The 16,591-nt window shown below is 55.4% G+C and overlaps 1 protein-coding gene across 9 annotated transcripts in view; it reads left to right on the top strand.

Annotated features, from left to right (window-relative positions):
- Nucleotides 1-16,591, top strand: part of COBL (cordon-bleu WH2 repeat protein) — a 136,389-nt gene that overhangs the window by 106,673 nt on the left and 13,125 nt on the right. For all 9 annotated transcript variants that reach the window (XM_053926948.2, XM_053926955.1, XM_053926950.2 and 6 more), the window contains one exon: nt 11,245-11,554. In XM_053926948.2, coding sequence (XP_053782923.1) covers nt 11,245-11,554 — 310 coding nt within the window. The remainder of the gene's footprint in view (nt 1-11,244; nt 11,555-16,591) is intronic.

Here is a 16,591-nt window from a genome sequence, read left to right as displayed (position 1 = left end):
GCAGCAGAGCCCACGCCTGACAGGGACAGGAACAGAGCTCCGCAGTCTGTCCCCAGCCCTTCAGAGGGTCGGCCTGGAAGTGCCCGTGTGTGGTCTGCCTGAAACCTGCAGTCATTCTGTCCGCAGAGAGCCCGTGGGCACATAAGGATGGGGACGGGCCCAAGGGCATATGCTACTGTGAGGCCACAAGTCCACTGCTGCTAGGACGTCAGCCCAGGAGTCACTGTGCCTTCGTGTCCTTGGGCACTCGGGCCACAGGAGCTGCCTGGGTCACCAACACGGCCTTGCTTGCGTTCAGTATTCTGAGGAGGCCTATGGGAGACATGCGTCTGGTTGTGCACAGGTGTGTTCTCCCTGGAGACATACGTGTTGTCCTTGAACTTCCCCCCATCCCGGGATGTGTGGGAAAGGGCGGGGGGCGGGGCCGTGAGCAAAAGGTGGCGCGTTCCCCCGAAACGCCCTCACTCGGGACGTGGCCGAGTCGTACCCCTGCTTCCTCGGCAGGTAATAAGGAGAGACGGGCGGAGAAAATCACACTTCACCAGGTGCGACGGTCGGTGCCCAAGCCTTGACTATGAACTGTCTTTGCCGAGTTTTATTTGCGGGGGGAGCAAACCCTTGCACCCAGATGTGCAACCGGGTCCCCCTCGCTGAGAGAAGCCAGGCTGAGGCTTCTGGGGGAGCAGAGGGGGCTCCGCCTGTCACTGGGCCCATTGGCGGGGACAGTCCCCCCGACACACGCAGCTTTGCTCCTGCTCAGGAGCCTGGGGGAAAGCGACCCATTGTGAAGGATGTGTGAAACGTCTTCAGGGTCACCCTCGAATAAGCCTCGTGACAACACACATCTCGCTTTCCGACGTCATGACTCACTTGCATGAAAAGGGCCTTCAGCTCCACCAGGCTCTGGGGCCACTGCCCCGGGGCTAAGCAGCTGGACGGGTCAGTAAAGGGAAACACCCTCGTGGTGAGGGCTGGTCCGTCTGTGGCTGGCGGGTCACAAGGAGGTCAGACGTGAGAGGAGCCAGCCCAGGGCTGCCCGCACCCCGCACCCAACACGACCAGGAGCAGATGACCTTTCTCCAGCCGCCCGCTGTCCGGGCCTCTGCCTTCAGATCAGAACCAGCAGGAGCTGACCGCAGTCTCTGGGGGTCAGTGCTTGGGCTCCTGACCTCAGGGCTGGGGTGGGGGGATTCCCGCACGCTGGGCCTAAGCTTGGTGTGGCTCCTCTTCAGGGCAGATTTGCGGTGTTTGGGCTGCGCTCGGGGCTAAGAGCACAGAGAGCAGGAAAGCAGAACAGAAGATCCACGGCTTCAAGGCCTTCTGGCTGCAGGTCCTGAAACCCCACGTCCTCGAGTTTGTTCCCAGGAGTTACGTCCTCGGTGAGCGCCCAGCGCCTACCTCAGACTCCGCCTGGCTCCTGGAGTGGCGGATGCTGATTCTTTCCTCTTTACAGATGAGGAAGGCTGTAGGGATGGATTTGCTCAAGGCCACCGGGGGACCAGCCCTGTAGTGGCTGACTTCGATAGGAAAGACGTAGGAGAGAAGTGGGGCCTGGCCAGCTGAGTATGAAGGAGTCTGTAAACATCACAGGGCGAGCTTCCTGCTTTTCTTCCCTTGGTTCAGAGTGTTTACGTTTATCCTGGAAACTTCTGAGAAGTAGAGACCAGAGGAAAAAGCGGCCCAGCGGAAGCTCTTCCTGGGACAGTGATTCTTTCTCTGCAGGGGTGCCTTCCTGACTTCCCTCTGTGCGAGGGGGGCCCTGTGTTTCAATACCCAGAGGAGTCTTCATAGAACGCCACTGGGGTGGTGCCGTGGCCGTGGGCTTGTCTCTGAACCCAGGTGGGACGGAAGAGGGCCGGGGCTGCCCGTTCTCTACGGGTAGAAGGCATGGTGGGTGCTTACCCCCAGGGGGTGGCATGCTGCCGAGTCCCTGAGCACATGCTGGAAACTGAGGCCGGAGCCCGGGCATGGCCTGTGAGGTTATTTGGGGTCCTGGTGGGTTTTGCTGAGGTGAGTGCTTTCTGGCCAAGAAAGCCGAGTTATTTTGGGCCACCATAATTGTGAGTTAGATGGTGGTTTTTGTGTGAAACGTTGAATTTACCGGCTGTGTAGTCTGCTGACTTTGGATGAGGCTGGAGACAATTCTATACACGTTTCCTGAAATGACGGCTCTGACCAGATCTGACCGAGGGCCCCAGCGGACGCACGTGTCCACGGCAGGCTGGCGGGGGCACGGGGCGCTCGGGGGGCCTCGTCACTCTGTTTGTGCGGATCATCCTGTCCTGTGCTGGGGCGGCTTTCAGGAGGTTCTGCTGTGTGTGTGACAAGAGCTCGTTACACAGACATCATGAGAAGTCACTTAGCTTTCTCCTACTCACTCTCGATGGCACGTCACATTCTGTGATGTCTAACATTTCCTGGAACAAAGATGTAGTGTGATAGCTTTTCAAAAATGTTAAAAGTGTGTGTTATGCTTTAGTCCGGATCCAGGTAATCGTTTGAAGAAGTCATGTTCACTGTCGGTGTTGTCAGTGGGTCTCAGATGCCAGGAATTAATACAAATAATGAGTAAGGCAAGACTGACCCCTCTGGCCAGCGAAGCCGAGGGGCTGTGGCTGTGGGCAGAGGCAGCGGCCCGATGCGGAAATTCGGGTGACAGTCCTGAGACTCCTACTCTCACTCTGTACTGAAAGGGCTTCCTGTCCCCAGGTAACTGTTCAAGGCGTCCCTCACTTGCTCTGTGACACAGGTGACTCCGAGTCTCAGTGTAGCCTTGCGCCTATGTTCTCCCGGATCTCCGGATCTGTGTTCCCCCCGCTCTGCTGATGGGAAGCTCCTGCCTCAAAGGAGGACTCCAGACACACCTGCCCTGCACACCTGCCCTTCCCACACACCTGCCCTTCCCCTCACACTTGTCCGTCCCTGCACACCTGCCCTTCCCCGCACACCTGCCCTTCCCCAGGCTCTGTGCCACCTTCTCCTGCAATGTCATTTCTGTTCTTCTCGTTTGGGGCATAGTCTACAACCATCGGGCATGTGTCTGTGTTTGTAACTCTCTTTTCTGCTCTGTTGGTCTGAAACTACTCTAATCCAGTTTCCTGTTATTTCTGTAAGTGATTATTCCCACTGTCCCATCCTCAGGGAAATGTCACATGCAGCTCTGTTGGGGTACACTTTGCTGACCTCTCCTGAGATGGGGGACATGTGAAGAGTATCCGGATAGGAAGAGGGTCTGCCTGCCGGCCGCGGGGACGGGGTGCGCCATAAGCGGGGCTGCACCGTCCGTTGGAGAAGCCGCCGTCTTTGCAGCGGGGCGGGAAGGTTTGTGCAGGGGATCAGAGAGAGCACAGGGCACTGCGCAGGCCCGGAGGGTCGCTCCCAGCTGCCCTCAGCCAGGGCAGAAGGGGGCACTGGGCAGGGCCTGGGGAGGGGCGGGAGGAAGTGCAGCCCTAGTGGGGACCTGCACTGGCAGCGTCAGCATCACCGGGGGACACATGCAGCTCTGGGCCCCACCAGGACACACTGGACAGAAGCTGGTGGGAGGAGGGTCGCTGCGCACCCTGTGTGGGCAGTGGACTCAGATGCAGGCCGAGTGCAAGAACCTCCGCCCCCCAAAACTCAGGGGCTTACAGCCAAGCCATTGGTGAGCCCAGCACCTGCAGGGGACACCAAGCCCAGACCATCCTGCTCACCCCTCCCCAGTCATCTCATCACAGGTGTGCGGCCACCTGAGGAACTGAACCTCTGCCACTCCTGGGGGCTTACCTCCAAGCCACAGTAACCATGTGGGGGTCTCTGCGAGGCTGGAAAGGCATGGAGCCAGGCCCATGGCAGGAGGAGCCAGGCAGGAGGACTTCCTAGAGGAGGTAGCACTTGACTGACCTGGAAGGAAGAGGGAGACTTTTCAAACAGGAAGAAGGGCACTTTCTTAGCATTGGAGGGAGAAAATGCATCCAGTTAAAAATGAAGGAAGCCATCCCTGAGACCGATATGCAGCCACTTCTGTCGGTGAAACCCCCTCCTCTGGCCTCCAAGGGCTCTCTGTCTCCTGTCCCTCCTGTGACCCTTTCTCAGCTGCTCCCTCTTGCCCACGTCCTCTGCCCTAAAAGGAGAAATGGTCTTGAGTCTGAATAACCGGGCAACCTTCTCCCACAGCTGAGGCAAGAAAGGCCACGGAGGGAGCTCTACTCTAAAGTGAGGTTCCGCACGTTTCCGGCAATGCGGGATCCCATGCCCTGCAAACCCCTCCTCTCGCGGCACAGCACCACGAAATGCTGTACTTTGTGTAATGGACGTCATTTTCAACACACAGCTGAGCATGCAAGAGAGTGCATGTAATTGCACCGGCCTGAAAATAAGGAGGAATGAGCCTGGACGAGGGAGGAAGAGCTGAGAGCCCCGGCATCCAGGGATAGGGCTCTGGTCAGTTTCCCTAGGGCCACCCTGAGGTCAGAGGGCACAGGGCCCCCAGGAAGAGGGGTTGGGAAGAAAGGAGTGCGGGGTGAGGCCAAGGAGCAACCCAGACGGTGACTCCCTCAGGCCAGCCAGTCAGAAGATGAGATATATCACCGTGGCCTCAGTTCCACAGCCGACTCTGGGGTTCCTGGTGAACGTGGTCAGTCGAGCCACATGAGTCCCCAGTCCCGGGGTCCAGGTGACACCAAGACGGGGAAGAAGGACAGTTACTTTTACAGAAATCTATTAGAAACACTCATGAGTTTAGCAGATGTCATAGATGGGCAAGCATGAGAAACCTCCATAAGAAAAGGGAAGGACAGACGAACCAAGACGCAACTTCGTAATCGAACAGAGTCCAGAAAAAAAGGCAAAAAGCGTTCTTTTTCTTTTTATCTTTTCATAAAAATGCGAACTAAAACATTTTGCTGCAGAAGAACAGTGGCCATTCTGTCTGTTCCCACTGACCTTCTGGTACAACTGAAGGATGGGGGCCACAGGGTGGGGGACCGAGGCATGGGGGTGCCAGGGGATGGAAGGCGAGGAGGACCTGCAGGCCAATAGCACGACTCTGTTTAATCAGAAGAGGGGCAAGGAGGATGCACTGCAATTTCAGGACAAGCTAAACGGACACTTGCGTAGGAGGCCTCGGAGGCTAAGACGACGTCCGCCCGGCAGCGGCTCAGCACCGCGTGCAAAGGCTGTCTTCCCTTGGTCACTTTCAGGTCCATGTGCAGCCAGCAGCAGCAGCGGCTGAGCCCTGCGCTGCACAGAGCCAGACAAATGTGAGCCCTGTGTCTTGTCGCTGCAGTCCTAGTCATAAGGGGTAGAACGTGGGGGACATGGACACAGTGTTCCTTAGATTGTCTGTCTCAGGTGGCAGGTGAGTCTCCACTTCATGCCAGAGCTGAATCCTAGTCACTTCGAGACTGAGTTCCCAGGAGACTTGGCAAGTCCCGAAGGCCCAATTTTCAGAGGTGCTGATTAAATACAAGTCCCGTTCTTTAAGATACCAGACAACCTGGAGGCAGTGTGTCTATTTGGTGGGAATGCCATCCGCTCCCCTCTTGCCCACGCTTCCCATGCCCTCTGTGCTCAGGCCCCAGAGACATTGATGTCAGAAAGAACTGGATTTTTTTCTCAGCACTAGTTCAGAATATATTGAAACCCCTGGACAAAGAGAACCAAGATTTGTCCTGTAGAACATGGAAGAAGGGTTTTTGGCAGGAACACTTCAATGTAGCTGTTGTCAATAATTCATTCAGCGTTTCTTGGTGAAGGAGCCATAATTTGACTCGTGCCCGACACGCGACCGTGTGACCGTGAGTGGGCTTGCCCCGTTTGGGAGCCTGGCGGAGTGCGTTGCTGCAACACACAGCCTCAGGAGTCATGTGTCGTCGGCCGGGGCTCCTTATATAGCTTCCAAAGGGAGATAACGACACTCCCCCTGCAGGGGCATTGGGTTGAGTCAGGAGCTGGGTAGGTGCGATCTGCTTGAGCATTACACAACGTCAAACCCAACGACCGTTGTGTGGATTTCCGATCCCAGTGTTGAGCTGCGCTAGTTGACAGTAATTAGCCAATAGTCTAATGTTTGAGGCTACCCTATAGCTGCGACGTCCGCATAGAGGAGGAATCCCAGTAGAGATAGGCATGAAAACACAGTGACACTTCCTTTTCAAGATGGAGGACCTGAGTCCAAGGACCGTCCCCCAGGGGTGCCGTTGAGGCTGCTGAGGGGAGTCGGCCACCCCGTCCAAGGGCAGTTATGCCCGCCCGGCACCTCCCTCCCCCGCCCCATGGATGTGTCCTCAGCCCGACCTGCCACGGGGCTCTGCATTCTGTCCTAAGCAGACAGCAACGGGCATGTGCAAGAGAGCCGACTCCTCTCGTTGCCGACTGGGATGCTGAGTGTCAGCGTGGCTGCGCAAAGGAGGGATTCGTTTAGCACAGAAATGGAGGCAGAGAGCGCCGGGCAGACAGCGTGGCTGCCATCGCCTGTGCGTCTTTCTAAGAACAGCAGCTGGAACCTGGCCCTGTTCGACAGTGAAGAACGGAAGTTTCCCGGCCTAGGCTGTCTAATTGGCACATTAGGATTCTAGGATTCGAGTTACAGTTCAGGCTCTTGAGAAATACCGGCTGATGGATAGCAAGAATACAATACTTGGCTCTTAGGAGAATCCAGGTCTATTTTAAATCCACATGCTCTTTGAAATTCTTTATTATCCTGCCTTCTTGAAAAAAATTATATGTGTGCGCACACAGAATAACGCTCTATAGGGAGCGGGCTGTCCCGGGATCCCTGTCCTGCAGTGTCATGAGAGGCCAGGGCTGTGGGCCTCTGGGACCAGAAGGCTAATAGAAAAGGCTAAATTGTGCCCCACTAAAGAGGCCACATGTCAAACAGCATGACGAGGTGAACTTCACTTGGAGGAACCAGAGGGAAAGAAGGAAGCCAAGATTGGAACCCGGAGTCCAGGCAGAATGGACGTGATGCTGGGAACAGAGGGGCTCCTGAAGGCTCACCCGAAACTGGTCCCCACCCCCTCCAGAACACTCACCGGTGCGGGTGCAAGCACACTGACACCCCCAGCTCCGCCTGGGCAAAGGAGAACTCACTCCTTGTTACATAGAGGCTTCTGGGCATCAAAATACTATCGTGTTCAGCTTCCTTCTAGTACACGTTTTAAAAGCAATGATCCATTTAAAAATTAATGTTTACAGTGCAGTAGAAATGACATCTATCGCCACCAATTGAATTCACGATGGAACTTTCCAGATGCCTGTTAAGAATGTGATAGAACGCGTGATGGTTCCGAACTCCCCAGGAGTGTGAATGGGAAGTGTTGCCGATACGCATCGCTTGGGTTTGCTTCCCTAGTTCGGGGCACTTGTTTTGCAGGAACCTCAATGCCCCCTTTACTCCCGGCGCCTAGAATCTGGGGAGCTAGATCCAGGCAGGCTGAGGGGGGACAGTGAGCATTCCTGCTGGCTGTGAATGGCGGGGGGGAACCACAGGCACCCGCGTGGGATAAGGAGGGATTTTGTCTTTGACCCGTTTTCTCTGGGCCATGTGAACATGCCCGAACTGACTCCTGAGAAACCGATTTTGTAATGACCAGCAAGTAGGTGATATCACGGGATGTTAGACCTGTCATGTGCATTTAAAACATGAAAAAAAAATGAATCCATTGCAAAGCACTTGGAAGAATTTATACTTAGTGCTTGAGATGTTCTTTGGTGATTTTGTAAAAGAAAAACTCAGTGGAAATAGTTCTGAACTGAAGATGAGCGAGTTCAACTTTGAGGCATTAGTAGCTTTAAGTCAGCACCTCCTTCTTTTCATTGGATCTGGAGAATTCTCCCAAGTTCTCTTTACGAATGGATACGAGGGCATTTGAGCCGAATGGATACGAGGGCATTTGAGCCGTGGGATTATGTACTTTACGGGAGGAGTACAGGGGGGTGATATTCCTGAGTCAGGCTCTGTGGCTGTTCATTTGGAAAGGAATTTAGTCATGAGTTTCTATTAGGCTTCTGCTAAAGACAAATTAAGTGTGTTTTTCACATTTGCAAAAAATCATGCAATGATCACTTTTTAGTTCAAAAAGGTTGTTCACACCTTGAGAGAGACCAACGCTCCGGCACATTAATGAACTCAGAAGTGACGACTCCCACTTTTGGGGCGGACAGAAATAGCAGGAAGGAAAAGGTGGTGCTGTATTCCACTTCAGATTCCCAGTAAGTCACCAGCCAATCGTCCACAGAGCGTGGACGCCCAGGTTTCAACGGGGAATTGCAAAGGACAGCGGAATGCCAGCTCTCGAAGGGAGTTTCGAGCTTATCAGAACCACCGTTTTTGTTTTCGCTAAAAGGGATTGGCCTGTCCGCAGTTCAGAGGAGGATGAGGACTGGAAGGTGGGATCTGGACTCCCACTTGTCCCCCGCTGGCTCGGGGTGGGAGTCCCCGCTCCGCTGGCCTCACGGGAGCCCTCGGGGCGGAGGGTGGGAACTGGGGCACAGGAGGGTCTAGAGGACAGCACCAGGCCCCTGCACCATTGTCTCACTCAGCAATTGTCAAAACATGTCACAGCGCCTGGGATTAACAATAGGGACCGGCCCAAAGGAGAAGCGATAATGAGGGGACAGGGTGGGGGTCACGGGGGGGACGGGGGACGTCTGATTCCAAGCTAGATTTGGAAGAACAGAGCTGAGGGCAGAAAGAAACGCTAATCACAGGGGCGCCTGCTGGGGTCCCGCCCCTGCCTTCTGACCCCGTTGTCTTTGCCGGCCACCCCCCAAGCGTGTCCAGATGCTGCTCACATGGGCCCTGAGCCTTGAGCGTGCTGCCGCCATCCTCACGGGCTTCCAGGCCCCTCCCTCCCGCCCTCCCCAGGTGTACCCACCACCCTGGCTGACGTCACCGCACTGGGTCCCTGCTCCCTAAGGCAAACGCACTTAAGCACAAGTGCTCCCTTATACACTTGTCCTTTTGATTCCTGGGGGACTGTCCTCGCTCCACATGGGTGCACTCCCGCCCCACACCAGCTTCCCAGGCCCGGCCCAGCCCCGGCGCCCACGTGGGGTCCTGCCTGAGCACCTGTTGGGTGGGCTCCAGGGCAGCGTCCCCCGGCCCTAGGGGAGATTGCCCTTGAGAAATGGAGGGCTCCCCTGGGCAGGAGGGGCCTCTGGTAGTCACTCCACTCACTGTGCACCCAGAGCAGTTTAACATGCGCCCCCTGAGTGACCAGCCGCCCCCACCTGTGCGGACACACCCAGAGGGGCGTTACTGTGGCCCACGGACGGTCCGTCTGTGTGTGTCTGTCTGTCCCCTCATGAACTGTGAGTCACCAGACAGCCAACGCTCTCCAATTGGAGACCAGTGTCCCCAGTTCAGTCTCGCAGCCCTTCCTACAGGGTGCACTGGAATCACGTTCTGCGTTGCTGCAGTCCTGCGGGCCGGGTATCGCCCCCTCTCCTGGATGAGCCCAAGACGGAGGGTCCAGGGCAGCTGTCCCCTGCTGTGCAAGGTTCTGGTCCCTGTGGCCTGATGCTCGTCCTCACTGCGTGAAAGAAAAAGTGTTCCTTTAATTGACCTGCTTGTTCAGGGACAGTGACGGGGGGAGGGCAGGAGACAGGGGTCTGTGTGGCCATTGGGGCAGCTGCTGATGGCAGGATGAGGCAGGGAGCAGCTCGGAGCAGAGACTACAGGGTGACGTCTAGAGGCTGAGCCACAGGCTGCGTGGCCAAGGCAGCCGGCCACCCTCCGAGGTGCGACAGCTTCTCAGCGAAGCACTTGTCAGCAGAGGGCTGGTTGTGTTAATCCGTGGGCAGCGTTGCTTCTCCTCTTCGCCCTCTAATTAAGGTCCCGCAACAAAAGCCAGGAAGGGAGCTGGAAGAAAGGGGCATTGTTGGGAGGCAGCCACTGCGCAGGGACACATCGCCCTGTGCATCCGGGCCTCTCTGAACAGCCTTCCTTTGTGTGCTCCGGCTTTCCTGGGAGCTTCTGGGCAGCGTCTGTCTTTGAACCTCTGTCCCCTGCTTTGTGTCATTGTTTGGGGTCGCAGACACCCCCGCACCGGCGGGGACTTTCTATTTTTTATTTTCCTGTTAATTCGGGGCTGCCGGTCTGCTGCCCAGGTAGAACGATGGCGGTGTTGAGTGTGAGGAGGCTGCCACTGGACTCCCGGTGCTCGGTGGTGAGGGGTGTGTGCCGGGCATGCTGTGGCCCTCATCACCGCAGACATTCATTCACTTATTGGGGGAGTGATCTTCCAGCAAAGCGCAGTGAAGCCACAGCACAGCCCCTGTTTCTGGGACCACCCCACACAGCGCTTGCTCCCATCACGTGTCTTGAGGTGTGAACATTTAAAATCCATTTCTACGTGACATTAAAAATGAGCAACTCAGGTGTAGAGCTGGCTTCTGGTTACACACACTGGTTTTCCAGCTTCAGCACCAGTAAGAGTTTCTGCTCCACCCACAGATTTTACAAACCCCAGAAGATTGGTAAGATAGAAAATAATAACCTCACTGTACTGAACATATTTTCAAATAACCTGGGAGAGGTGCTGAGTGGCCACGGCATCCCCATTGTCCCTGTCACCGTGGGAAGGGAGGGGACTTTGGTAATGAGTTGCAGCTCAGTGCCTGCCACCCCTTCGGTGGTGGGAGGCCCTCGGTGCTCAGGGGCCCCGTCACCTCAGCCCAGGATGCTATCATCCTGGTTCTTTTTCATTCCACGTGGAGGTTCCCTGCCAAGACCATCTCTTATCTAGACCAGAACTTACCGTCTCACGTCAAAACACGAAAGGACAACCAGATGTCGACGGAGGCTGTGCCATCACTATTTCAGGCCAAAGTTCAAATGTCCCAGTACACTATTTGTCACAAGCTCCCAAACAGTATTATTTATGTCTAAATTTGTTAAGATTTTTAAAAACCCTGCTTTTTAAAGAGAAGAATTCACGTTAAAACAACTTCCGTGAAACCAAGGGTCAGTCTGGAAACCAACACCTTCACCATGTCGTCGGCCTGCACTGGTAAACGTGTGCCCACCGTCCGCTCAGGACCGACAGGCCGACCCAAAGGCTGGTGATTTTTGAGGGGCTGTTTGCTCTCAGCCACATGTAGGCCCTGGTCCCCCTGAGTTGAAGTGTTTCTGGCGGAGCTGTGTGTCTGAATCCCTTCGTCCCTAGCACCCAAATCCCAAGTGCTGGTGAGTCGGGCGGGTAGGGCGGTGCGGGAGCAGAGGTGCTGGCTGACAAGTCTTTGCCGTGTTCTGTGCAGTGAGCCTCCCCCTGGGGCCCAGCGGGCCCAGCGGTGTGGACAGGGTCCCGCTGGCAACCCCGGACGCCGAGGAGACGGTGTCTGTCGGCAGCTGCTTTGCCTCTGAGGACACCACGGAGGACTCGGGCGTGGTGAGCTCCCCCTCCGACATCATCTCTCTGGACTCCCAGCACGACAGCACCAAGTCCAGAGAGAAGTGGGCCACCGACCAGGAGGACTGCAGTGACCAGGACCTGGCTGGACCCCCCGAACTGGGCACCTCGAAGAGCCCCCCGTGGGAGAGAAACGGCTCCGAGCATTGGCATTTGAGGTGAGTGACAGGGCAGCTGGGGAAGGGAGGCACCATCCCGGTCTCCAAGAGAGAGGTCTCTTGTCCAGGTGACTGGGGCTCGTTTCCCTTGGCTCCATCTGCCTGCTCTTTCTAGGCGTGCAGGCACTGATGAATGAAATGACTAAGGGTGGTGGCTTGTTTGTGTGTGAGCCCTGTGGTACCCGGGGCCCTTCACGCAGGGGGCTCGTCCACTCAACCTCCTGCTTTCTAGACTTCTCCAAGGTGACACGCATGTGTCATTCGTGCCTTTATTTATTTTATTTTAAATGAATGGGCTCGTAGCTTGTTTGGGTTTCCGCCCCCGGAAGGGAGTTGTGCATGTGTCTGTGTTTACACTTCGGGAATTTTCTAGCAGAGAAATTGTTAGGCTCTCAGAGGGATGCATTCTTGACCTTCTGGATGATTGCGGATCATTGCCAAATTGCTCCCCAGGACTGTCTGGTTTGCCCGCCCAGCAGGGGTCGCTCCACATCTGCACCCACCCGTGGGACAGCAGGCACACGGCATTTCCTGGGGCTTCCGTTCATGTTCCCTGGTTTGGGAGGATGGGCAGCTTGTCACACGTGCAGTGGCCGCTCGGTTTTCCTCTCCTGTGTGTTGTCTCTTCCTGGCCTTTGACCTTTTTAGGAACGTGTGGTGTCACTTTACAAACCATCCTTCATCTCTCCTGTGTCAGTCATTCCACACAGAGAGTCTTCAAGACTCTGGCTTGAATTTAACTTTTTGGTCGTTGTATAAAAATTGCTGTTTCCTTTTAGTGTTGTTAAACTCAGCCATGTTCTCCTGAATATATGTGATCTTTGTAGATTTAAGAGACCCTTCTCATGGCCTAGAGCAGCGGTTCCCAACCTTTTTGGCACCAGGGACCGGTTTGTGGAAGACAGGTTTTCCGCAGACAGGGAGGCGGTGTGCAGGCGGGAGGCAGGGCCTAGGCGGTGATGCGGGTGATGATTCGCTGGACCGCCCACCTGCCTCCTGCTGTGCGTCCTGGTCCCTAACAGGCCATGGGCCAGTATCAGTCCTCTGCCCCCGGGGGTTGGGGACCCCTGCCCTAAAAGACTAAAAATTGTCTGAATTTCTTATAAGAGTTTAGTGCTGCTTTCTCACATTTGGGCTTCTGGTCTACCTGCGGTTTATTTTGGGGCGTGATGTGAACAAGAAATCTGTTTTCTCCCACTGACTCCTAGTCCCACTTTGGTCACATGTGAGCTTCCCAGATGCACATCCGTCTGTTCCTGGTGCCCCTTTCCATACTTCCAGCTTATGTAGTCACTTTTCTTTACTCTTTTAGAAAAAAGCAGGTTAATTCTCTGTAGCCCATGAACTTTTTAACCTTTTAGATAATTTTAAGAACCAATCACATAGTGCTATAAAAGCATTAGTGGAAATAAAAAAGAACAATAAAGAGCAATTCACAAGTCACTCACCAACATGAATGAATGCTTTTGCCTTTCGCTATTTTGCCGCAAGCGTGTCTGCGTGAACAGGAATGTTCATCGGGTTAATGTAATTTCACCGTCAGTGACATTTTATCTTGATCCATTTTTGCCTAACGGTTCATCACGAGCATTCCCTAGTGTTTTGTTTGTTGTTTACACTCTAATAATTTCAATGTCTAGCTCTTCCGTCTTAACGGCAATTCCAAGGACAAGCTCATATATCATTAGGCAGGAGATTAGAAGGCGGCGATAGGTCCGTTCCTTGTCCTCCCCACACGAGACGCGTGTGGCTGAGGTTGGCCTGAGCTGCTGCCTCTGTAAGAGCAGAGAAGAACTACGTTTCCTTCTCTGTCCGCTGAACGTAAAGAAAAACCACTTTCTCTGTAATCCCAGGTCCTTCCTGTGGGTTTGCATGGGGACCACCCCACAGCAAGCCCCGCGTCTGAAACTAAGCAGACATTTGTAATTGTGCTGGGGGGCGGGGGTGGGAGCGTGCAAACTCCAGCTGATTTCTGTCACAGTGTGAGGGGTCGTGCGGTCTGTGGCCTCAGCCAGGACAATGACGGAGTCTTTGGAAGCTCTTGCTTCATCCAGACCGGGGGCAGCACATGGTTTTCTGCCCTCACCTGGGCTGCCCCTGAATTTGGATTACATGGGGGCATAGAGGGGTTCCGGACCTCACCTGCCTGCAGTGGAATCCCACCACCACTGACCAGTTGTCTGGCCCTCCAGAGCCCACCTGACTTTGCCGAGCCATGGGCTTTGCTTAGGCATACTCAGATAACACCTCCCACTGGTCGGAGGTGCGGTGAGCCTGTGAGTGCCCCGCCCCCGTGCATGGCGCTCCATTGTCGCTATTACTGCCATTCACTAGGAAAGGGGGCACCATGAACAGCTACTGAAGGTCGTGTTTCATCGCGGGGTCAGCTCAGCTGTCCAATGGGGATGGCGGTCTGAGCTCCCAGCCCGGCCCATGCTATTCTGTCCTCTGACCCAGAGTCGGGACCCACTCTCTGCCCTATTGCTCGTGGAATGACCACAGTTTATTTTCACAGGGGTTGCTCCACTGACAAAGTCAAGCTACTCAGAGACTTCACCAAGGTGTATCAGGCAGGTGCGTCCAAGTGTATGATTTTCAAGGAAGCTCAGGATGCCTTAAAGGCACAGCTGATAGTGTGAAGTCAGGGGTGCGCACTCAGAGCGAGGCACAGAGACAGCTGCAAAGCGCACGCTCCCTCCAAGGAGCCCGCCCCTCCTGCCTCCCAGCCCTTGTTGCCCCGAGGAACCACAGACCTGGAGAAGCCAGAGATCTCAGTGTTACGTGGGGTCTCCTGAACTTTAAACATTGGCAACCGAGTGAACGTTCAGGCCCAAAAGAAGCAAATCTGCACACTGGACATGTCCTGTCCCGCGTGTGCCTGCTGCAGGGTGTGAGAGGGCGCCGGGCCCTTCCTCCGTCCCCTTGCTTTCCAGCGACAGAGTATCATTGCTATGACTCGGGTACCCCCCGGGGCCACAGCTCTGCAAAATATCTCTTCACCAGGGAACCTGGGAGGTCATTGCATCTTCCTCTTGGTGAGAAAGTGAAATCCCTCTCACGTTCTGCAGCAAAGAGGCCGGAGCTGTCCAGTGCTGGGCCTGGGGAGCTGTCCAGTGCTGGGCCAGAGAGCGAGCCTGAAAAGCCCAGGTGAGCCCCAAGCAAGCAGGCCAGTTGCAGGTTTCCAGACTGGTCAGTGGCCACATCCAGTGCTGGGGGTGCTGGCAGCGCAGAATCAGGCTGACACTGCGTGGAACCTGCCCTCGCCCCGGAGTAAGGTTCTGACCTGGGGACAGAAGACCGTCAGAACTCTGCGCAGGAACACTGTTTAGGGAACAGCGGCAGAAAGAGAGACAGACGGTGACGAAGAGCGCGTTCCCTGGCACCTGCACTCCCTGGGCACTTCGGGCCGGGCTCTCTTCACGTGCGCCTGACATGCGTGCACCAAGGCCGTGTCTACAAGGCCACTCTTGGGGGACAGGCCGCTGTATCCGTGCCAGCTGCCAGTCCCTTCTGCAGCCTCCTGGCTCTGCCCTGCATGGTTCTCATGCCTGGTTTCCACAGCTAACCCTCACTCAGCCATTCGTGTTCCAGAAGGCATGGCCTTCCTGCGGTGACAAGGCCGAGCGTGGCTGTGGCCATGCCACCTCTCCATCCTTTGCTGATGCCAGGCCTTAGAGGCTCGTTTGCCATGACTGGCGAGGCTGGGCCTCTCCAGGGGAGTGGATTCTGAGGGGTGGCAAAGCTGTCCCCAGCAGTCTCAGTCCCCTCTGCTTGCAGAACTGCACTGTGTGGCCAGTCCCAGTAAACTAAGGAGTGCCTGTGGTCTGCCACGGTGCCCGAGGGCCCGATACTACTGCCACCTTCCTGGTCCCAGGGGTCCATTGAGTACTGTTGGGGACAGGGTGAGACCCTCTGTGGCCTGAGAAGACCCATGTTGATAAGGTCACACGATGAGTGCCAACGTGTCTGGGTGTTTCTCCTTCCTCCGCACCCTGCAGGTGGCACAGCCCCATAGACTTCTTCGGCTAGGACGGCCTGGGGTGGCAGGTTGACAGATTGAAGGCCAGCACTGTTTCCTCCAGAGCTCCTTCCTGCTCATCTGAGAGCATCCTCCTTAACCTCTTCAGTCCAGGGGCGAAGCACCTGGCTCCTGTCCCATATAGGTGCTGCAGAGGGCCCTCCCTCCGTCAGGGCTGCTGCTCCACCGATGGCAGCCTTGGTGGGGCCCCCTTGTAGTGGTGCCATGCGGGGGGGATGAGGGCAATGGGGACAGGGGGCTTTGGCCCCATGTGGAACAGCAGGGTCTCACAGAGGTCGGGCAGAGCCACAGAAAACAACAGGTAGAGCTTCTCCTGGTGGCGGGCACCTCCCTGAATTGCCTGCTGCCCTCTCCCCTCCACCTGGACACCCCTGAAACTCCTTCTCCGCCCACTTTTCAGGGGGCAGTGGATGTGATGGCTGGGGGAGTGAGAAACTGCTGTGACCTTCAGGGTTACAGTTTCGAGTCATAGCCGGAGCCCCAGCCATTTGTACCCATAGGAGCTCTGACCTCAGGAACTTTTAGAAACATGTTATGTCCTCCGGAGCCCTGAAACTTTGTAACTATGGGAACTTTGGACCCATGAGAACATTCACCAACATTTTAACACCTTCAAAGACCCTGAAACTTTGTAACTACATTTACAAAAAATGATTTAAGACCCAGGAGACCTAAGCTGTGCAGGACAGTAGCCACCAGCCACATCTGGCTGCGAGCACCTGTCACGTGGCCCCGCTCAAAGTGAGATGCGCTGCAAGTGTGACCCATGCTCCAAATTTGGCCTGAGGGAAAAAAAGCAATTTTATAGTAATTACATGTGGAAATGATGAAAATAATTTGGGTTGAAACTGAGTTAAATAAAGTACGCTAATTGAAGTTAAATAAGGAATTTCGTTGCAATCAAGCTCACGTTGGTCAGTGGGACTACAGGAAGCTCTAAGATCGCACCTGTGGCTCGCATCACACCCCTCTTGGGCACGTGGTTCTGGAACTCTGGG

The sequence above is a fragment of the Desmodus rotundus genome, chromosome 6 (assembly GCF_022682495.2).
Source record: "Desmodus rotundus isolate HL8 chromosome 6, HLdesRot8A.1, whole genome shotgun sequence".
NCBI lineage: Eukaryota > Metazoa > Chordata > Mammalia > Chiroptera > Phyllostomidae > Desmodus > Desmodus rotundus.
This window is presented reverse-complemented; position numbering and strand designations above follow the sequence as displayed.